The sequence below is a fragment of the Canis lupus genome, chromosome 29 (assembly GCF_011100685.1).
Source record: "Canis lupus familiaris isolate Mischka breed German Shepherd chromosome 29, alternate assembly UU_Cfam_GSD_1.0, whole genome shotgun sequence".
NCBI classification, from domain to species: Eukaryota; Metazoa; Chordata; class Mammalia; order Carnivora; family Canidae; genus Canis; species Canis lupus.
The window spans coordinates 9,852,235-9,872,453 of record NC_049250.1 but is presented as its reverse complement, the minus strand read 5'-3'; the positions used below and the strand labels follow the sequence as shown (position 1 = coordinate 9,872,453).

Sequence of the window (20,219 nt, the reverse complement as noted above, 5' to 3'; positions counted from 1 at the left end):
CTTGAACCTCGTGGTTCACTGCATTATTTGTGTTCTGTCCTAAAGCATTGAGGACCCTGATGAGAAAGTAGCCATGCTGACCCAAATCTTGGAGTTTGGCCAGACGCCGAAACAACTCTTCGTGACGCCACATCCACGACGGATCACCCCAAAGTTTAAAAATTTCTCCCAAACCTATAGTCATAATGCTCCCATGGCAGATTCTCCAGGTGAGTTCTGTAAAGAGAATAAATGTGAGCACCCTTTGTTTCTCTTTTCTGATCGAGATGTTCCTGAAGATTCCGAAGGCCAGGGGAAACCTGAACTGTCGTGTGGCAGACAGAGGTTGCGTGCGGGCGTCCTGCTGCAGTTCTCCTGAAAAACAGCTCCGACAAGCCTGTTTTTGTTGTTGTTTCATTTGTGTTTAACTGCTGATTTTAAAGAAAATCAAGTTCTTCCCGGTGGTATTACTCATTTTACATGAGACCTGGCAGTGCTTTGTTGTTGTTGTGGCTCGGGTTCTCCTTCGTTTGTCTGGTTCTCCAAGGCAGCGTTGGCTGCTTAGCCCGTCACTTTCACACCCGGCTGCTGGCCCTGCTGTCTCGCCTGGGCTCTCCCAGAAAGGACTTCCTTCCTCTGTCCCTAATTCTCCTTCTCTTTCCCCACACATCTCGAATTCAGGGTGCTTTGTCGTCTTTGATTCTTTTTTCCTACCCAGTCGTTGGAACAGACACACAGTCCCCCCCATTGTGTGCTGGGTGCTAAAATGAATGTGACCCTCGTGTCACATCTAGTATGTGGAGGAGGAGGAAAGGCTACTCACCTTCACCCAGCCTCCCTGTCGGACATTTCACAGAGCACAGCCTCAAGCCCGAAGGCTCCCAGGGGTCCCGCACTCTGTGTAACCCGGGGGGGCGGGGTCACATGAGTGCTCGGCCCCTGCAGGCGTGTCTGCTCTGGGTGGGGGCGCCAGGCGTGGAGGGGTGCTGGCGGCCGGGGACCCAGGGCTGGCCAGCAGGCCTCTGAGAGATAATGCGCCCGGGCTTACGTCAGAGAGACCATGGGATGATCTTGTGACGCCTCTCAAACCCGGGCCCGCTTAGTCACCAGGCTCATCCCACTGTCCTGTGATTGCACCCGAGGGTGATTGTTCCAGGCCTTCGTGGCACGGGAGGGACGGCGTCCCCTGTCCAGGCCTGGGCGCCAGGCCGCTTTCTCCCCCATCAGCACCAAAGTGAACCCACAGCGTTTTGGGGAACAAACCGGCTTCTGCAGCGATTCCTGACAAGGAAATAGTTACTCAGCCTCGTACTTCCTGAGGTTCCTAAGTCAGCGGCCGAGCGGCACGTCGGCAAACACTGCTACGAGTGTAAAGAGACCGGCATATTTCAAAGATGATAACTTTGTCATCTTTCTCCAAAGGATTTTTTTTTCCTTTCTTAGATCACACATTTTTTCACTTCCCTTGACAAACAGGGAGCTGTGTAGCAGGCACGTTCAGAGTAGTTCGGTCTCGGGGCCGAGACCAAGGTGTGCCTCCTTGGTCATTTGGCCTGAACGGGACGTCGCGGGCGGTGCTGCTTGTCTGCCGCGCGGTACTAATTGAGGTGCCTCACTCAGCCACAGCTCACTGTAGTCTCTCCAGGTGAGGAGTCCTTTGAAGACCTGACGGAAGAAAGCAAAACCCTGGCCTGGAATAACATCGCCAAGCTGCAGTTACACGACCAGTATAAGATCCACAAAGAGTAAGAACGTCCCCGTGCTGTCCGTGCAGAACCTGGGCCCTTGGCCTGCAGAGACGCTGTTGCCTGTGGAGTCCAGGGGGTGGGAGTCCCTCTCAGCGTTACTTTGATTTGTCTTGAGAGTTCTCATCCCCCTAAAACATCTATAGTGATCAGCCACCTGAGGTCAATGTGGCAAGGGAAGGTTTGGCACAAAATGGATTTCTGGGGACGCCTGGGTGGCCCAGTCGGTGAAGCGTCTGCCTCTGGCTCAGGTCATGATCCCAGGGTGCCGGGATCGAGCCCCACGTTGGCTCCCTGCATGGAGCCTGCTTGTCCCTCTCTCTCTGCTGCTCTTTCTGCTTGTTCTCTCTTTCTCTCTGTCAAATAAGTAAATAAAATCTTTAAAAAGAAATAGATTTATGTCAGCCTTCCATGCTGTCATTTCTACCCCCTGGTCTTTCTAGGGCTTTCTAGATCAAAGGGCTAAGTTCCCAGGAGTTTTAAAAATAATACCTATACTTTCAAAGAAAGGACTTCCTGTCAAACCCAGAGGGGCTATGAGGGTTCAGACTTATACCATTAAAGGTATTTACACATTTTGACAGAAAGGCTTGAGAAACACTGGCCTCCCCTCAGCCACATCCTGTTACAGATGAGAAAACCCGGGCTCAGAGACGAGCCCATTGGCCTGCACCTTGGCCGTAGACATCGTGTCTGACATGTTGGTATCATAGACACCATTTGTTGTGGATGGGACTGAAGGTGCCAGTCTGCTTCAGATCGATGGCTCCAGATCAGAGCACAACCTCCTGCAAAGATATGCATAGTTCCACCTTACTGATGATAACAGTGGCTTTCCTTTCCTCAACTTCTCTAAGTGACACATAGAAAGAGGCCTTATTGTCCAAAGCAGTGAAGACATGAATGAACCTGTAAGAGGAAATGGTTGAACCAGACAGTCGTATCATTACCGTACAGATGCTCTGGTAAATTCGATTCAGAAGTCAAGCAAGTGAAGTGCTTGTAAAGAAGACTTTCAGTAATTTCGGGGATAGTCACATAAGGTGGAATCGAAAAAGAAGCAGATTTCCCGGCATCAGGAACATATTCAACTTTAAATCAGGCAGCTAGGAAAGCTGAGACCGGGAGTGGTTTCCACCCACGGGTATTGCCAAAACTAAATTCAAATTGGTAGTGGGGGTGTAATGTGGGGGTGGGGTGGGGGGGCAGATCCAGCAGACGAGCTCTGACAAAAGAAAATACAGAAACTTGGTAAAATGAAATCGAGGACTTGAAAGAGACTAGCGTCCCAGCACCCGGTGGTTGGGGACTTCTAACACTCTGTCTTTCAACAGGGCAGTTACTGGGATAGCGGTCTCTTGCAACGGGTCCTCTGTCTTTACAACCTCACAAGGTATGTCTTCCTGCCTGAAAAGTGGCTTACTGGAACCGTGCAGTATCCAGGTTTCTTAGCTCTCGGTCAAGGATTTGTTCTGGAATGTGCTGCCTCCACGTAAAGTGAATTTTGAGCAGTTCATGGCATTTAACATAACGTCTTTGCAGTTTGCCAAAACAATCATGAAAATGCCTTTCTGTTTCTGGAAATTTAAGGGACAGGGCAGAAGGAGCTTGTTTCCCATCTTCTTGCTCAGCGGGGGCTTTTGCCTGTTGCCACAGGACCCTTGCACATTCGCCACGGCTCCGCCTGAGCCAAGAACAGGCCTGACAGTGGAGGGTCGGTCCAGCGCAGGATGCCCCAGGGCATGGTGTGCTGTAGCGCCTGCAAGTGTGCGTTCGTTCGCTGTTAAGGTTATCCCTTTTGTCAGTTGGTACATACTTCAGGGTGTGTGTTATAGAATTTCCCTGGAAATCTTACTCATACGTTGTTAATGTCCTTATACGTCATCAAATTCTTGGCCATCCTGCTTCTGTTTTTTAAGACAGCTTGTTCTGGCAGAGTTAGTAGCTGGCTGCCTGCAGGGTACTTGTTCCTTAGCCTTTCTTTATCATATGAAATTATGTTTTTCATTGACTAAGCTTGGCAGTGGTGCTCTGCAACTAAACGCTTCCAGAGCAATCAGTCACCACACTCAGGTTCTGTAATGGCTTATGACCTGTAGCACGTCATTCCTGTCTCTCTCTCAAGTGCAATCCCAGGATGCGTAAAGCAGGATGTTCCCCAAAGCGTAGGTGACGATTCTGCTGTGGGCCAGGGGAAGCGACCGTGCAGGACACGACTGGGCCCCGTTGGGGTCACACGGCGATGCTCTGATAGAGGGAAGCCGTCTGCGTTTCCCCAGGATCCTGCCCGCACAGGGTGCCAGCCTCGTGACACGAGACCACAGGCCTCTGGAAAGCAGGGTCTCTGTAAGGCTTCATCTTTAAGCAGAGCCTGCGTTCTTAGCTGGATTTGCCTGATGTGCTTCATCCAGTCCCTCAGTCTGTTGTACTTGGATGACCTTGTAAACCACGAGTCTGGGGAGCGTCCAGGCCATAAAGCCCTGAGGCTCATTAAGCATGATTATCACTTCTTTGTACAATTACCAAATAAAGGGGAAAGCGGGTCCTTTTTTTTTTTTTTTTTAAGTCAAGAGCTTTTTTTTTTTTTCCTGTTTGTTTCTTCTGTTAATAACTCATATTATTGATTTATACGTATCCTGATGGTCACCCCGAAGGGACCCGTGTTGCTCACACCCGGGGTGTACACCTCGCTGCCTGGGCACCTGGGTGGCCCTCAGCTGGGAGCCTGGCTCTTCGGCAGCCTTTGTCGGGGTCGCCTCTAGCACGGGGTGGGGGGGGGGGGTGTCCTGTTTGGGAGAACAGCATCCTTACCCGTGGGGCTACCCGCAGCCCTGCGGGCTTCCTTCCCTGAGGCTGCCCCAGGGTAATAAGCTGCTGGTGACCTTGAGGCGAATGCTCGAACTGCAGGATCAAAGGCAGGTCGGTCCAGAGAGTCTCAGGAAGGCCCCACAGGGCCAAGTTCAGGGAATGCTGTGTTCACTCTTTGGACTTTGCTTCCAAGCTGATGCTGGAAATGCTTTCCACTTTATGAAGTCTCAGGACTTGGTATGTCGGTGTTGAGAAAATTAGGTCAAAACGTTAGACTTGGGGATCCCCGGGTGGCTCAGCAGTTTAGCGCCCGCCTTCAGCCCGGGGCCTGATCCTGGAGTCCCGGGATCGAGTCCCACATCAGGCTCCCACATGGAGTCTGCTTCTCCCTCTGGACCTGTGTCTCTGCCTCTCTCTCTCTCTGTTTCTCTCTGTGTCTCTCAGGTATAAATAAGTAAAATCTTAAAACAAACAAACAAAAAAAAAGAAACGTTAAATTTTACTATACAGAAGAAATTGTTTAAGGCTCACTCTGACCTTTTAGCTGTCATGTTGTGTGTTTACAAGTTAGGCAATGTGTTACTTGCTTCAAATAGGGGATGTTTGGAGCTCAATGTCATTTTTGCAAGTCTTGATTTCCAAGAGATTATTCTACACTTTTTAAAGCTTCTGTTAGGAGAGGAAACTTTAATCCCTACTTTATTATTCTTTAGGAAATCTGGTTCCTCCAGAAATGCTAATTCTCTACAGGGGCATCACACCATAATTAGGCCATTTGTTAAAAAACAAAACAAAACATATATTACTATAATTTTTGTGGTCTTTATAAAATTGCTACTTTATTCCTCTCGAACTCTTAGCTTCTGTCCGTGACGAGGTCCGCTCCACGTTCAGTCCTGCTGAAATGTGAGCAGGGTGCTGGTCCTGCACTGGGGATGCAACAGTGTCCTTGTCATGGGCTGACAGGTCCCCAGAGGGGGCCCCACCTGCCACCCCCACTGCCTGCTGGTCTCTGGTTGGTGTTTGACCTCTGGAAGGGTCAGGAAATCTTTCTCATACGTTTCCCTTCTCATTGTTAAATCAGATTCCACCTTGAAGATGTTCTCTAAGGAATCCAAAATGCTACAAAGAAGCATATCATTTTCAAATATGGTGAGTTCACTTTAATTTTAAACCAGTGGTATGATGGAAGTTCATGCAGCAGTTTGTGTTATACGCACCTATACTGGCATTTCGTTTCTCCCCAAGCAATTGGGTTTATTCCCATGGGGTGTCTACAGAATGCCTCAGTGAGATTACTTCTCAATTCAATTAAAATTTTTTCAGGGTGCCTTTTTCTCATAATACCGTGATTTGGTTTGTAGTCTGGAAAACTAGAAGTGCCACCCAGTAGACTTCTCCATAGTAAATCTTTCCTTTTCTGGAACTGGCAAACTAAACATGTCTATGTCTTTTAAATAATGTGTGCATTTCTGAGTTGGTAGGACACCAAATACTTGAAAACCAGTTCTTCTGGAAAAAAAAAAAAAAGAAAAATGCATCTTATTGTTAATGTAAACCACCCAAAAGGTTTTGAAGTTCCCTGCAGATTTTTGGAAGTTCTCCCTACCTGTGCAAGTCTGTAGTCCAGAGACTTCTTAAGGATAATACGCAGCCCACCCTCCCCTCACGATTTACCCAGGCTAGGAGCTCCTCCAGCCCAGTGCCCTGAGGGCCACCAGGGCCCCTAAAAATCCTCAGGCTAGATCCACATGCACTGGACACGCTTTGACTTTCTTTCTTACGTTTGGGAGGAAACTAAGCATCTGGAATTAGCCATTGGGAAAAAAAAGTCCCAAACGTGAGGAGACAAAAGTAAATAGAATTTGAGCATGAATTTTGGGGGCAGCTTACAAGTTAGTTTTACCGTGTTAGGGATTTACTAATTATTGTAAATAATTAATGCTGAACCATTTGCATTTCAGGCTTTATCATCTTGTTTACTTTTGCCAGGAGATGCCACTGTCATAAGTTCTTCATGGGATAATAACATGTATGTATCTGGGCTCCCGGTGTAATTCCTCACTCGGCTTAGTGATCTCTGGGGACGAAAAGCAGGAAGGACAGGTCTTCTGCTGGTGGCACAGGTCTTCTACTGTGTTGTTTCCAAAAAGGAACAAATATTAGCTAAAGATAGTACTGGTGGCTTTCACTATGATTATTGAACCTAATAATTTCTCCAGCAGGACTCTCTCGCTCTGTGGTTTAAACTGAGGTAAAAACACAAATGAGGGATCCCTGGGTGGCGCAGCGGTTTGGCGCCTGCCTTTGACTCAGGGCGCGATCCTGGAGACCTGGGATCAAATCCCATGTCGGGCTCCCAGTGCATGGAGCCTGCTTCTCCCTCTGCCTGTGTCTCTGCCTCTCTCTCTCTCTCCGTGACTATCATAAATAAATAAAAATTAAAAAAAAAAAACACAAATGAGCCAGACCTGGAGACTTCTAGTTTTAATGTTCAGATATTGAGTATTTTGGTTTAGTAAGATGAAAACAAGTAATTTGTAATTCTAGCGAGTCTCAGTAAGATTAGAATTAAACAACATAATATGTGTTTAAGAGTCTCAGAATGAAGCTGGAATGCTTTTTTTTTTTTTTTGGAATGCTTTTTAATAGTTCTCATTATCTTTTATGTCAGCTATTTTTATTCTATAGCATTTGCAAGACGCCAGGACACGTTAATGGGACACGATGATGCCGTTAGTAAGATCTGTTGGCATGACAACCGACTGTATTCTGCATCGTGGGACTCCACAGTGAAGGTCTGTATATATTTTCTAACTTAAAATGTTTGGGTAAGGGGCGCCTGGGTGGCCCATTGGTTGAGCGTCTGCCTTTGGCTCAGGTCGTGATCCCGGGGTACCGGGATCGAATCCCACATCAGGTTCCCTGTGAGGAGCCTGCATCTCTCTCCGCCTATGTCTCTGCCTCTCTCTGTGTGTCTCTCATGAATAAATAAATAGAATATTTTTTTAAATGTTTGGTTAATACAAGTATTATAAACCATTCTACTACCCGTTGTTAATGTGCTAAGTCACTTCACTATTTTTCACAAAGTGTGTAAGTGACGTAGAAAGATACTGAATGTTATTACCTGTGTTTTTTTAACCTGTGTACTTTTCAATGGGAAGTCTTCATGATTTTTTTGTGCCATGTGCGCTCAACTGGGGGGTTGGAACAATGTGGAATTCACAAGACAGAGTTAACAGAGAAATACAGTTGACCGTTGAACACCACAGGTTTGAACTACACAGGTCCCCTTATAAGTGGATTTTTGTCGATAAATCTGTACAGTACTGTAAATTCACTTTATGATTTGCTTAACATTTTATTTGCTCTAGCTTTATTGTAAGACTACAGTCCACGATACATGCAACACGAACTATGTTAGCTGTTTGTGTTACTGGTAAGACTTCCAGTCAGCAGTAGGCTATTAGCAGTTACGCTTTGCGGGAGTCAGAGTTATAAGTAGATTTCACCTGCATGGGGTGGGGTGTCGCCCCCCACCCCCAACCACCCCAGCATTGTTCAAGGGCCAGCTGTAGACAGTAGCAGCCCATCTGATCTCACACAGTCAGGACTAACAGTTAACCAGTTAATTAGAAAATGTCAAGTTAAACTGGGGAATCATGGAAAGAGGACACATTTTATTTCAAGTTAGCACAGGCGGACACACATTCATTCACCATTCTGTTGATGCGGGGCCATCCTCAGCCCCTTCTTTGGAACCCTCCACAACTATCTGGCAAACACCCCACCAGTATTCATCATATTCAGTTTCCAGTTTGCATTTATGTAAAAAGAAAGCAAGAACCTAAAACTGTTAGAATTCCTTCAAGAGTTTTTCAGGATTTCCCCCCATTCTTATAAATTCCCTTGCCTACACCAAATTCTATTAATTTTTTGGGGGGACTTGCCTTTTCGGGTCTTCTCAAAACATTAACAGACACACTACAATGCGCTTGCACTCAGGTTTCCTTAGTCCTCATAAAAATCACAGCCACAAGTGCAAAGGGTAGAAACAGACACAGGCACCAGCACTCGGGAGTGCCTGTGGCCGGAATAAAAGCCTGGCACTGCAGGAGAGGAACCAGAAGCATTTCTCATGTAAAGAGAAAAACAGCGTTATTTTCTTGGCAAGTACGTTAACTGGAAGTTGGTCAGTCAAGCATTTTTCTCGAATGTGTTAGAAATGCTTTTCGTGCGCAAGAAATACCTTCTGCAATATATTCCACCTTAGGTGTGGTCTGGTGTTCCTGCAGAAATGACCTGCACCAGGAGACAGCGGTTTGACATGCTGGCCGAGCTGGAACACGACGTCAGTGTGAGTGCCAGCAACAGCGCTGCTCCCCGCTGAGCCTGAGGCCAGAGGAGGGGGCGGGGGTTGGTTTTAGCTGTGTGTCCATTTTTCTCTCTCATTTTATTATGCTTATTGGAAGAGAGCATGGACTCTTTGGGTTTCCAAGTCTGCTTTGTCTTTTTTTTCCTCCAATTTGCTGGTTCCCAACAACTAGCTATGGTCCCATCAGATTTCCAAGACATTGAATATTTGGACACCCTCAAACTATTTGGGGCAACACAGTGTGCCTCCTCGGCTTTCGTGTTTTCTGACACAGAAGGTGGAAGGGGCCGTCTGTTCTAGCATGACGCCCTCCGACAGGCGAAGACACGGACCTGATGTTGGGGTGGCCCAGGGAAGTGCACCCGAGCCGGGGCAGGACTGAAGCTAGTGCTTTGTCACTTGTCCCATCCCCTCCAGTCCCCCTGGGTCCCGCTGCTGCATCTCCCACTAGAGCTGACAATACTGCCTTTGCTCGGAGGTGGTGAATTGATGCCTGATTTTCATGGTCGACAGTTGAGCTGAGGTTGAGAAATATTTACGTAGTACGTAACTCCGGGTGGGCCTGGAAACATAACCCTGAGAGACCCCGGCTTCTCCCAAATCCCTCAGGTAACCATGGGCCAGCTGTGCTTCAGACCGTTTGGCACCGTGTACGATGTGTAATACATGGAGGTATCTTTCTGAAACTGTCAATTTTAGGCTATTTTGAGACAGCAAATCGGGCACCCGGGTGGCTCAGTCGGCTAACCATCTGACTCTTGGTGTCGGGCTCAGGTCGTGATCTTGTGAATCACGGGATCGAGCCCAGAGCTGGGCTCCACACTCAGTGGGGAGTCTGCTTGAAAATTGTCTCCCTCTGCCACTCCTCCCACTCACTCTCGCATGTGCTCTCTCTCAAAATAAATCATAAATCTTAAAAAAAAAAAAAGCATTCCATTTACCCTACCAGTATTTCATTTTATTCACTAGCATATGAAGAATTTAATTTTTAAATAATTCAGTAAGCAATGGTGAAGGCCATCTGCATGAGCCACGTCAGCACACCGTACAGCGGAGCAGAACCTTGCTCGGCCAGCCAGGGGAACAGCTCTTGACCGTAACCCTAAGCGGACTACTCTGTTTTCTTCCTTAGGTAGATACAATTAGTTTAAATGCTGCGAGTACACTGTTGGTTTCAGGCACCAAAGAAGGCACGGTGAATATTTGGGACCTCACCACGGCCACCATGTTGCACCAGATCCCGTGTCACTCGGGGACCGTGTGTGATGCTGCGTTTAGCCCAGGTAGTATTATCCTTTGTAATACAGATGATAACTGGGGGAATCGGAATGATTTTAAATAAGAAGAACGTAAAGAGAAAAACAGTGCTGATAAAAGTGTTGCCTGGATGTGAGGCTGCTTCCCGGCCCCGTAGCGTATACTCGGGCCATCGGCACCTACAGGAAGGCTGTAGCGGAAACGGTTCTTAGTTCGTCAGCTGCCCAGAGAAACGAATGTATAAGATGCAAATGCACTCACACCCAAGGGTCAGCAGCCCGGGGTCTTAGAAGCATTTCAAGGAGAGGAGAATCATCTGGCAAGTACAGGTAGCTCAAGGAGAAGGAAAGTGAACATTATGCCAGAGGTGAAATGTCAGAATCCTTTACAACACGCTTCTGAAGCCGTGTCTCCTCGTGTTGCAGACAGTCGCCACGTCCTCAGCACAGGGGAAGACGGCTGTCTAAACGTCATAGATGTGCAGACAGGAATGCTCATCTCCTCTATGACTTCAGACGAGCCCCAGAGGTAATATGTTTTTTGAGCTACTAGTGTGTGAAAACACTTACAGACAAGTTCGTGATCATGTCATTTGGGTTTGCTCTGGCCAGGGTAAGAGAGAGCCCCTCCGTCATGACGATGATCTCTGCACCTTTCTTGCAGATGCTTTATCTGGGATGGAAATTCTGTTTTATCTGGAAGTCAGTCTGGTGAACTGCTTGTTTGGGACCTCCTCGGAGGAAAAATCAGTGAGAGAATCCAGGGCCACACAGGTGAGCAGTTATGCGGTTGACTGGACCTTTCTTCCTAAAATGCTGAACTCAGACCTACTTTTCCCATCAGGAAACATACTCTTCCCAGGCAGAAAACACACCGTTCCTCCCCGTGCCGTAGCTGTTCCCCTCCAGCACCTTGGTTGGCCAGGCCAGCTGCATCTCTTGGGTCCTTGGGGACTGAGATTTAGGTTAACAGACATTTGACTCCAAAAAGGAAGTTTGTACAACACAAAAATAATAATGTGAACAATCTTCCTCCTGCCACTGACTCCCGCACCCCCACCCCCGGTCTCCTCCTCGAAGGACGGGTTCCAGTTTGTATCCTGGGAGGTGTGCCCTCATTATTGAGAGGGCACATTGTAGGCATATTGATTATTCTGTTCTAGTTGGTCCGAGGGCTGTGGGTTATTGTTAAGCTGATTATTCTGTTCTTTTGGGTTTTTTCCACTCTTTGCTTACACTTGCATGGTTGCCTCTTGACCTTCTGGAAGATTTATGGTTTTTAATTCTTCTAGTATCTCTGGTTATAAGCATCTATTTACCTTTCACTGTGACCAGTAACCACCACCTTCACTCCTTTCCCTCTATCACCCAGTTATGTGGTTATTTCTTAACATTTATATTAAGTGATCTGTTTAGGATCATTCTTAACTTACTGGCTTTAAACATTTGACTCCTTCCAGTAGAAATGGAATGAGCAAATTTACACCGGTTCCCTACCTTCTCCTCTCACCCATCCTGACTACGGCTAGGAATATCTATTTGCAACCCATTATTTTAGCTTTACATTTAAGTGTCTCCTTATTCCCCATAAGTTCCTGTGCTAAGCAGTTATTTTTAATTTATACACCAATTACAAGATGAGAAGACAACATAGTACTTAGAGTATATCTTCGGGGCCCCCGGTCAACTTACTACCTAACCACAAGGTCTCTTTCTTTTAGGTGCTGTGACATGTATATGGATGAACGAACAGTGTAGCAGCATCATCACAGGAGGGGAAGACAGACAGATTATGTTCTGGAAATTGCAGTATTAAGTGCCTTTTCCTCTCTTGAATGTTAAGTCGAACTCTATTTATTTTTAAACCAAACTTTCAAATGAACTGGTGAATGTGCAATGATAGTAATTAGAAGTTTTACCACATGAGACATTTGTGGTTTTAAACTTCCTAAATCATGGCGACTTCACTGAAGGCCACTAGTTGCCATCCTCCCAAGGCAAGGATATGGCAGTGTTAGGGAGAAAACATTACATGTGTGAGGCCAATAACCATCCCAGGATGCTGATGGGCAGAAGGCAGGTTTGGGTGGCTAAGTAGCCGGGAGATACTAAATAAACTGAGATGAGAAAACTTTCAGAAAACACAACAATTTTGAATTTTCCAAGAAAACTTGCAGTATTCTCTCCTACTTCTGAGTCGCTCTGTCTTCCTGACCCATAGAATTGCTGCCCATTGGGGTTTTGGATACCTGTGTTTTTCATGAATGGTTACTTTGTATAACCTACTGACCTCAGATTCTAAGAACCTGGGGAAAGATCAGCAATTCTTGTAACAGTATATTTACTGTGTATAGAACGGTTTATTTCATTATAGCTATTAAATGCTCACCTTTTCTACATTAAAAATATTTTTCTGTAATGAAAGCTGTTTTCATTTTCTTATTTAAATATTTTATTGCCAAGACTAGTACCTTTTAAGAACTGCAAGTATTGATCCTTGAAAACTGTACTGAGTGAGGTGTCACTCACTTACATTTCTGGAACTATACACAGACCCAAATCCAGTTAACAAGGCAGGTAAACCAGGAAGCATTGTTCAGCTCGCTTTTCTAAATTTCAACAAGGGTAAGCTCTAAAACAACTCTACTGACTTCCCTTTCTACTATGACAATGTTTTTAAAGACTATAGAAGTTTTATTTTGTAGGCTGTATGACATGGAAAACTTGAGTCAGGGTACCAGTTTTCAAAGTTGGTTTTAAGTATGATTAAACATGACTTGGTGTCAGTTGTTGCAGGGAGCAGCACCGGCGGCCTCCGTGAGTTCTGCTGCACAGCCTGAAGTGTGCAGGCCGCAGTGTACTGGTCGCAGGTAGAAACACTCTTCATGACACCCCCGCCCTCTCAGCACAGAGGGCTTTCCTCAGGGATTCTGGGTGTCAGCTGCTCTGGGAGACCACTTCCACGGGCCCAAGGTGGGAACTTCACATGCCTGTTTTCTAAGTCCTGTGCAAGTTTGGTGAAAGTTTCCAAGTGACACAATAACAGACTAAAAGTCAACTTTATTTATATGTATTTAATTAAAATGGAATAGACATAAACCAAAAAGAAAAAAATCAGGATAAAGTGTCATTGCCATTTTGTTTGTAGGGAGGGGTCAGGAAATGGAACAGATTACCTGGGAAACATCCTAAGACGATCTCAAAGAGGGTAGGTTACAGAATTTAAGAGTAAATGACAAAATTAGGTATTATTCCACTTAACCTACAAGTGAATAAAGGAAGTCAAAATAGTTATCCTATTTGGTACAAGAATTTTTACATTTAATACATAGTGATTCATTTCTCAGAAACTAAAATACCGGTAACTTTTAGAAGAAAGAAATTTCCATTACACAATGACTAGAAAAATCTCAAATGCAACTAAGCAGCTATGCTGTATAGCTCAGTATGTATCATTACATTGTTCTGGGCTAGTGTACATTTCAGTTTAACATAGAACTGCATTTTGGGTTTTAGAAAGGCAGCAATAGTTCTATTTTGGCTTTTATTCTAGATGCTTAACACAGTTAAGGCGACAGTTCAAGCATATTAAGTGAAGGTAGTTACAATTTAATGATGACCAACACAATCTCTTACAACCTACATACACTGTATAATGCTTACATGGAATGAAACCAGTGTACTTGGTGTTTTACACGCGCGCGCACACGCACACCCACAGAACTAAAAAAGCATCAAAAGCAGTCATTCTACATGTACTATGGCAACACATTAAAAACGCAATTATACCATAGAACTAAAGTAATATGAACAGCTCTACTTGATATGTAAGATAAAGGTGATTGGTTCTAACACAGAGCCAAGACTGTATCAGTCACTCTAATCGTAATGGCTTATAAAAGCATCAGGTTTCCAGTAGAGAAACTACTCTAGGAAAATCAGTAAATCTGTCCAAAGTTTCACATCTGTAAAACCAGGATAAGGCTACAACAATCTTGAAGTGTGAACAAGATATCCAATCTAAACAGTGAGATTCCCAGCCATAATGTAAGATAGAAAGGTCTTCATCATGCCGCATATGCGCTCTGGCTCCTGGAAAGCTTCATGTGCATAATATAAAGTTAAGTTGCCCAAGAAGTAAACTGGAGAAGTTCGGTGAAGTTTCCATTGTGCCATGACTTTTAAACCTCAGGAATGGTGTGATCCATCAGGCTCTTCATAATGCTTGGTGCCATCCTACAAGAGAGTCAGTCACTTTATGAAAGTGAGGTTTGGGTTTCTTTTTTCAGAAAGGCTATGCTAATCCAGGAAAACTCCCATTCAAACTTAGCACTCGTGAGCATCAAGTGGGATTGTGGAAAGAGGGAAAGTCTCTTTAATGAGTTCAGATCTAGGAGTCTCAGGGAATCTAGTTGTTTGCCATCTAGTATGAATGACTCCTGAACCTTGGCTAGAAAAGTTAGATAAGACACAAATAAGTCTTTGTATATTAAAGCTCATGACGAAAAACAAGGAAAATGACAACACTGTTATGAACTGGGAGGGGGGAACATAGCACTGGTTTAAGAGAACTTGAAAACAATGAGTCCTGACTATAACACTTCCCTTTTTTTTTTTTTCTACCAAGGAACTGAAAAATTTTATTAAGGTATTATGTTTTATTTCCACAGGCAAGACAGATTCTGAAAGAAGGACCTAGGTTGGCTTGGCAAAAGCAGCTCTGCTAGAAGCCAGGATTTTAAAAGTTCTAGGGGAGGTAGCAACACTTGCTGCCCTCTCTCTCCTTTCCCCTTACTCAGCTGCCTAATCCTCATTTCTGAGGACCATCGTAGCACCACACTCCACACCCCTACAAGCCTCTACCTGTCTCCTAGATGCTCTCAGCACAAAAACCATTACTCCTAACATCTCATAGGCAGGAATTCTCCATCATGAGCCACCACAGTAGATTTCTATTGAGCAGACAAGCTGTAGGCAGAGTGCAACCACAATCCATTTTACTGAAAGCTGAGATGAAAGCCTGCCCACTTGTGCTCATCTTACCTCTTTTCTACTAGAAAATGTCAAAACTTCTGAAGTGTGTGGTGAACTTTATGCAGTACTTGGGAATTTGTTAGGGATCATCCTTACCTACCAATTTCTATGATTTTTCTAGATATAAATACCGTGGCATGCCTAAGGTAAAAGAACCAAAGACTTGGGACTTAATATAAGCACTGTACTTTCTTGTAACTCACAGGACCAGAAGCATCAAATTGAAGTACCGTCTACTTACCGTTTAATAATATGTTCAAAGATAAAAGCAGGCATGATTGTAATAGTAACTACAGTCTCAGATGTTGACAGTATGTCTGCAATTTGAGAGTCCTGTTGAAAATACGTAATGAAAATTAATACTAAGGCTTTATTTCATAAATATGAAACTATGTTATTCTTGGTAAAAATATGTATGTCCTCTTTTATGTTTTGCTAAGATCTCTAAAATCTGACTCTTTATAATTTTTTCCAGTTTCCCTTACCAAGTTTAATTCTATAGTATCACAATTGTATAGATGGTAACAAAATTACTAAGTAAGCTGAGTAAATATTTTAGCTAAAAAATCATCTTTTCATTACTTAAGAGGAAATAATTTTCCTTACATACACTATCCTATCCCCCCAGTTAATAGTGCATCCTTAACCAAGTTTATGAAATGAATAGATCTTAATGAAAACATTTACACCTTAAAATAGCCACACATAGGAATCTGTAGAGGGAAAAAAAGGTACTAATATAAAACAGAAACTATTACTCATTTCCTACTATTCCTAGGTTGAAAAAGCTCAGCAATCATCCTTTCAGAAGGTCATCAAAATCTCAATGCCCACATCTCCATAGAATTCTAGTTCAAGGGACTGCTGAGATCAAAGAGTCAAGCCCTCTGCTCTAGGAATGTTAATTCCAAATGACCCAGGCAATTTCCTTTGGCCTGAGAGCACAGCCCAAGCCCCACGTGCCACATCACCCATCTCCCCCCACGGAGTTTCTATTTATTTTGGAGGTCAACATGAAAACACAACCTCAACAGACAAATGGAAAAAGACATCTGCTAAAATAAAACTGCAGGAGTAAGACAAAAATTCTGTTCCTTACCTTCAGCCCAATGACATTCTGCCCATTGACTTCACAGATGTTATGTTCTGTGAGAAGACCATTTCTGGCTGCAGAACTATCTTTCACTATGGATGTTATCTTTCCATTTTTGAAGATAAAGCCAACATGTCCGGTACTATCCTTATGCATGGTAACTGTCCGTTCAAAGGGCCTATAAACATAATGAAAGAAATTAAAAATTTCATTCTTCCTATTGGTCCAACTTATTCTTTGAAATCTTGCTTACTAAATACCTACCATGTGTGAGAAACTGTAAACAAGGTTAGATAAAACCTAAGTTTAAATGAGAAGAATAAAAATCCAAAAGCTAACTGTTAACAATGTGAGATAGGTCCACCCTAAACACTTGTTAGTAAAAGGCAAGAAAATAAACAGAGGCCCTTACTTCATGTGCTGTTTAGGCTATTAACTGACTGCTAAATAAAATATTCTATCTTGAGAACTAGAACATCATAACCACCTCAAAAGGCCAGATTTGGTTTCATGAACTCCTCCTATACCACTTCAGAGTTCTGCAGGGCCCCTGGCACTTATCCATCCTATGCTGGATATCTAAGCAAACTAGAAAGCATGGCCAGAGATGCCATACTGCTTACTTTTCCAACATTCATTTTCTATGATCTATAGAAACAGGAAAGTAACTTCTTAGAAGATGAATTTGATAAACTTTGAAATAAGATGCATACAAAACCAGAATGCTTTATTAAAAAGAAAACTATGTAAGAAGAATCTGCAATACAACTGCCAATTGCCAGAGTATAAGGCTAATCAATAACATGAAATCTTCTGAAACACAATATAATACCCACAGAATCTTCAGAAGCCCCAGAAAATGGAAAACTAGTCTTGAATTTCCATCTGAACTGTCTAGTCAACTTACCTGTCACGAACAGTCATAGTAATCTTCTCTCCAAAAGCCTGTTTGAGCACCTTGTGAGCTTTATCAGAGCTCCAGCCTGCACAGTTTTCCCCATTGATCTGGAGTACTTGGTCCCCAAATCTCAGACCAACCAACGAGGCTGGAGAATTTGCCTGGACCAGTTGAACAAATATACCCTAGGAAATGATAAAATAACAGTCATTTACCACTGTTACGATATGGTTTAAAAACGCTGGAAAATTAGCAATCAACTGTTCATGTTAGAAATCTGCCCAAGTTAAAAAAAAAAACAAAAACTACATAAATAAAACTGAAAATTTATCAAGGCAGTGGCCCCAAGAAATAAGGCAAAAATGGGAGATCTCACTAGTAATTTCTACCTCCAATCATGACCCACCACCACCCACCTGACCAACTTCAATCATCCTTTGTCTTGGAATAAAAAGTCTAAAGAAAATAAAGTAGGGGGGACACCTGGGTGGCTCAGTGGTTGAGTGTCTGCCTTTGGCCCAGGGCATGATTCTCGAGTCCCAGGATCTAGCCCCACATTAGGCTCCCTGCATGGAGTCTGCTTCTCCCTCTGCCTGTGTCTCTGCCTCTCTCTGTGTCTCTGATGAATGAATAAATAAAATCTTTAAAAGAAGAGAAGAGAAGAGAGAGGAGAGGAGAGGGAGAGGAGAGGGAGAGGAGAGGAGAGGAGAGGAGAGGAGAGGAGAGGAGAGGAGAGGAGAGGAGAGGAGAGGAGAGGAGAGGAGAGGGAGAGGAGAAAAGAAAAAGTAAGGTTTCCATAATATATCTAAGCTTCTATGAGTTTGGTAGAATACAAAATAGGTACTGGCAACAGGGTCTTTGTTTAGGGAAAAGGAAGTCAACTGTTAGAAATTTTATGATTTCATTTACAGTCTAAAAAAATGATAGTTTAGTGTAAGGTCATAGCTCTCCTTGCAGCTGAAGGACTCCTTAACCCATTTGCTAAATTAAAAATAAATAAGATTAGAGTTTATTTAATAGCCTAAAAAGGTGAGTACATTCAATACTACTCCAATTCTTTTTTTTTTTTTAAGATTTATTTTTATTTATTTATGATAGACAGAGAGAGAGAGAGAGAGAGAGAGAGAGAGAGAGGCAGAGACACAGGCAGAGGGAGAAGCAGGCTCCATGCCAGGAGCCCGATGCGGGACTCGATCCCGGACTCCAGGATCACGCCCTGGGCCAAAGGCAGGCGCGAAACCGCTGAGCCACTCAGGGATCCACTCCAATTCTTTCATACAAGGAATCCCCTACGAAATACAGAAAACTCAAGTTTAGTCGACAAAGAACTAAACCTACATGATATTTATACTTCTATAAACTCCCAATCTTAGATATTGAAAAAAATATAAGTATAGAAGAGTAAAGTTGGTAAAAAATGAAAGCATCTACAAAGTTGGACCTTTTCTAAATTTTTTTTTTAATTTTTATTTATTTATGATAGTCACAGAGAGAGAGAGAGAGAGGCAGGGACACAGGCAGAGGGAGAAGCAGGCTCCATGCACCAGGAGCCTGACGTGGGATTCGATCCCGGGTCTCCAGGATAGTGCCCTGGGCCAAAGGCAGGCGCCAAACCGCTGCGCCACCCAGGGATCCCAAAGTTGGACCTTTTCTATCCTCCTAGGCTGGGTCAGATACAACTTCTGTGTCTTACAGTTTGCTTTAGAGCAGTACTGAAAATTAGGCAGGACCCTGTAAAATGCTCAGAGCAATGAGTACTGGCCAAATGGAGAAATCTACTGCAGGGATATCTGCAATGGAGATAGGGGCCTGTGAAGAGTGTCCTGTCTTTTAGGACAGAGGAAGAAGCAGAGAAGAAATCCTGACAGAAGGGGCAGCATATGGGACGCCTGGGTGGCTCAGTGGTTGAGCATCTGCCTTTGGCTCAGGTTGTGACCCCAGTTCTGGGATTGAGTACCGCATTGGGCTCCCTGCAAGGAGCCTGCTTATCCCTCTATGTCTGCCCCTCTCTCTGTGTCTCTCAGGAATAAACAAACTCTTAAAAAAGGGGGGGGGGGGCAACATATACTATTTACTGAAAACAAAGGGAGAGCAGTAACATTAGGGCTTCCTGAAGAAGCATGCTGATGTGTCCTAAGTTATGCATGTGCAGAGCCATAGATGACCTCAGCTCTCTGGGCAGGCAGGCAAGGTCGGTCGGGCCTGCCTGCCAAGATGAGCCTCAGTCATTTACCAGTGTGACACTCATTATCACTTCCTGTGTGAAAAGGTTGGACACACTGAGCTAACAAGACTTAAGACTAATAAGGAATCTAAGACATAATGCCTGAAACCACAAATCGGGGTAAAGACTCAGCATATCCGTAACAATCCTAAATGCCTCCTCAGAGAGTAACCCTGGGAAATTACAAAGGTAAAGGAATGGCTGCCCTAATTAGAAAATCACTTTTGCTCAAAAAAATGACCTATTAAATTCAAAATGAAGGATGGAAATAACAAACGTGCAAACCCACTTCACAAGTTAAATGATCATTATTTAATTTAAAAATACATACTATAAAGGCTACCAATTCTCACTGGTCTTTTTGTTTTAATTTTATTTATTCATGAGAGACACAGAGAGAGAGGCAGAGACATAGGTAGAGGGAGAAGCAGGCTCTCTGTGGGGAGCCCAATGCAGGACCTGATGCCAGGACTCTAGGATCATGCCCTGAGCCAAAGGCAGATAGATGCTCAACCACTGAGCCACCCAGGCGCCCCTCTCATTCTCAGTTTCTTAAACATCACATATAATGCCCTTTTTGAATGCCATTTTATTTATACAACCAAGTTATAATATATGAAGACCAGTGAACTTTATTACAGAAAGATCAAAAACAAAATTCATTTAAAGTAATAAATTACCAACTCTGACTCTTCAAAATAAGGCATCTCCAAGTGAAAAAAATTAACAATTTTAAAATGATCTTGATTATAAATCAAATATTACAATTAATTAAAACATTTCCACTGTAAATTCTTCTAATAT

At 43.9% G+C, this 20,219-nt stretch overlaps 2 protein-coding genes across 8 annotated transcripts in view; one reads left to right on the top strand and one right to left on the bottom strand.

Moving 5' to 3' along the window:
• NSMAF (neutral sphingomyelinase activation associated factor) overlaps window positions 1-12,590 on the top strand; it is a 57,391-nt gene extending 44,801 nt beyond the window's left edge. For 2 of the 3 annotated variants that reach the window (XM_038579366.1, XM_038579368.1), the window contains 11 exons: window positions 46-209; window positions 1,616-1,724; window positions 3,059-3,117; window positions 5,617-5,684; window positions 6,497-6,564; window positions 7,207-7,330; window positions 8,809-8,892; window positions 10,043-10,193; window positions 10,593-10,695; window positions 10,831-10,940; window positions 11,888-12,590. In XM_038579366.1, the coding sequence (XP_038435294.1) occupies window positions 46-209; window positions 1,616-1,724; window positions 3,059-3,117; window positions 5,617-5,684; window positions 6,497-6,564; window positions 7,207-7,330; window positions 8,809-8,892; window positions 10,043-10,193; window positions 10,593-10,695; window positions 10,831-10,940; window positions 11,888-11,982 (1,135 nt within the window). In that variant the 3' untranslated portion in view covers window positions 11,983-12,590. The remainder of the gene's footprint in view (window positions 1-45; window positions 210-1,615; window positions 1,725-3,058; window positions 3,118-5,616; window positions 5,685-6,496; window positions 6,565-7,206; window positions 7,331-8,808; window positions 8,893-10,042; window positions 10,194-10,592; window positions 10,696-10,830; window positions 10,941-11,887) is intronic. The other variant, XM_038579367.1, reaches the window with a different exon arrangement.
• Window positions 12,591-13,206: 616 nt separating this feature from the next.
• The window catches only part of LOC482977 (syndecan binding protein), a 38,899-nt gene continuing 31,886 nt past the window's right edge, over window positions 13,207-20,219 (bottom strand). For all 5 annotated transcript variants that reach the window (XM_038579369.1, XM_038579373.1, XM_038579371.1 and 2 more), the window contains 4 exons: window positions 17,201-17,376; window positions 16,300-16,471; window positions 15,442-15,533; window positions 13,207-14,402 (listed from right to left, as the gene is read on the bottom strand). In XM_038579369.1, the coding sequence (XP_038435297.1) occupies window positions 14,348-14,402; window positions 15,442-15,533; window positions 16,300-16,471; window positions 17,201-17,376 (495 nt within the window). In that variant the 3' untranslated portion in view covers window positions 13,207-14,347. The remainder of the gene's footprint in view (window positions 14,403-15,441; window positions 15,534-16,299; window positions 16,472-17,200; window positions 17,377-20,219) is intronic.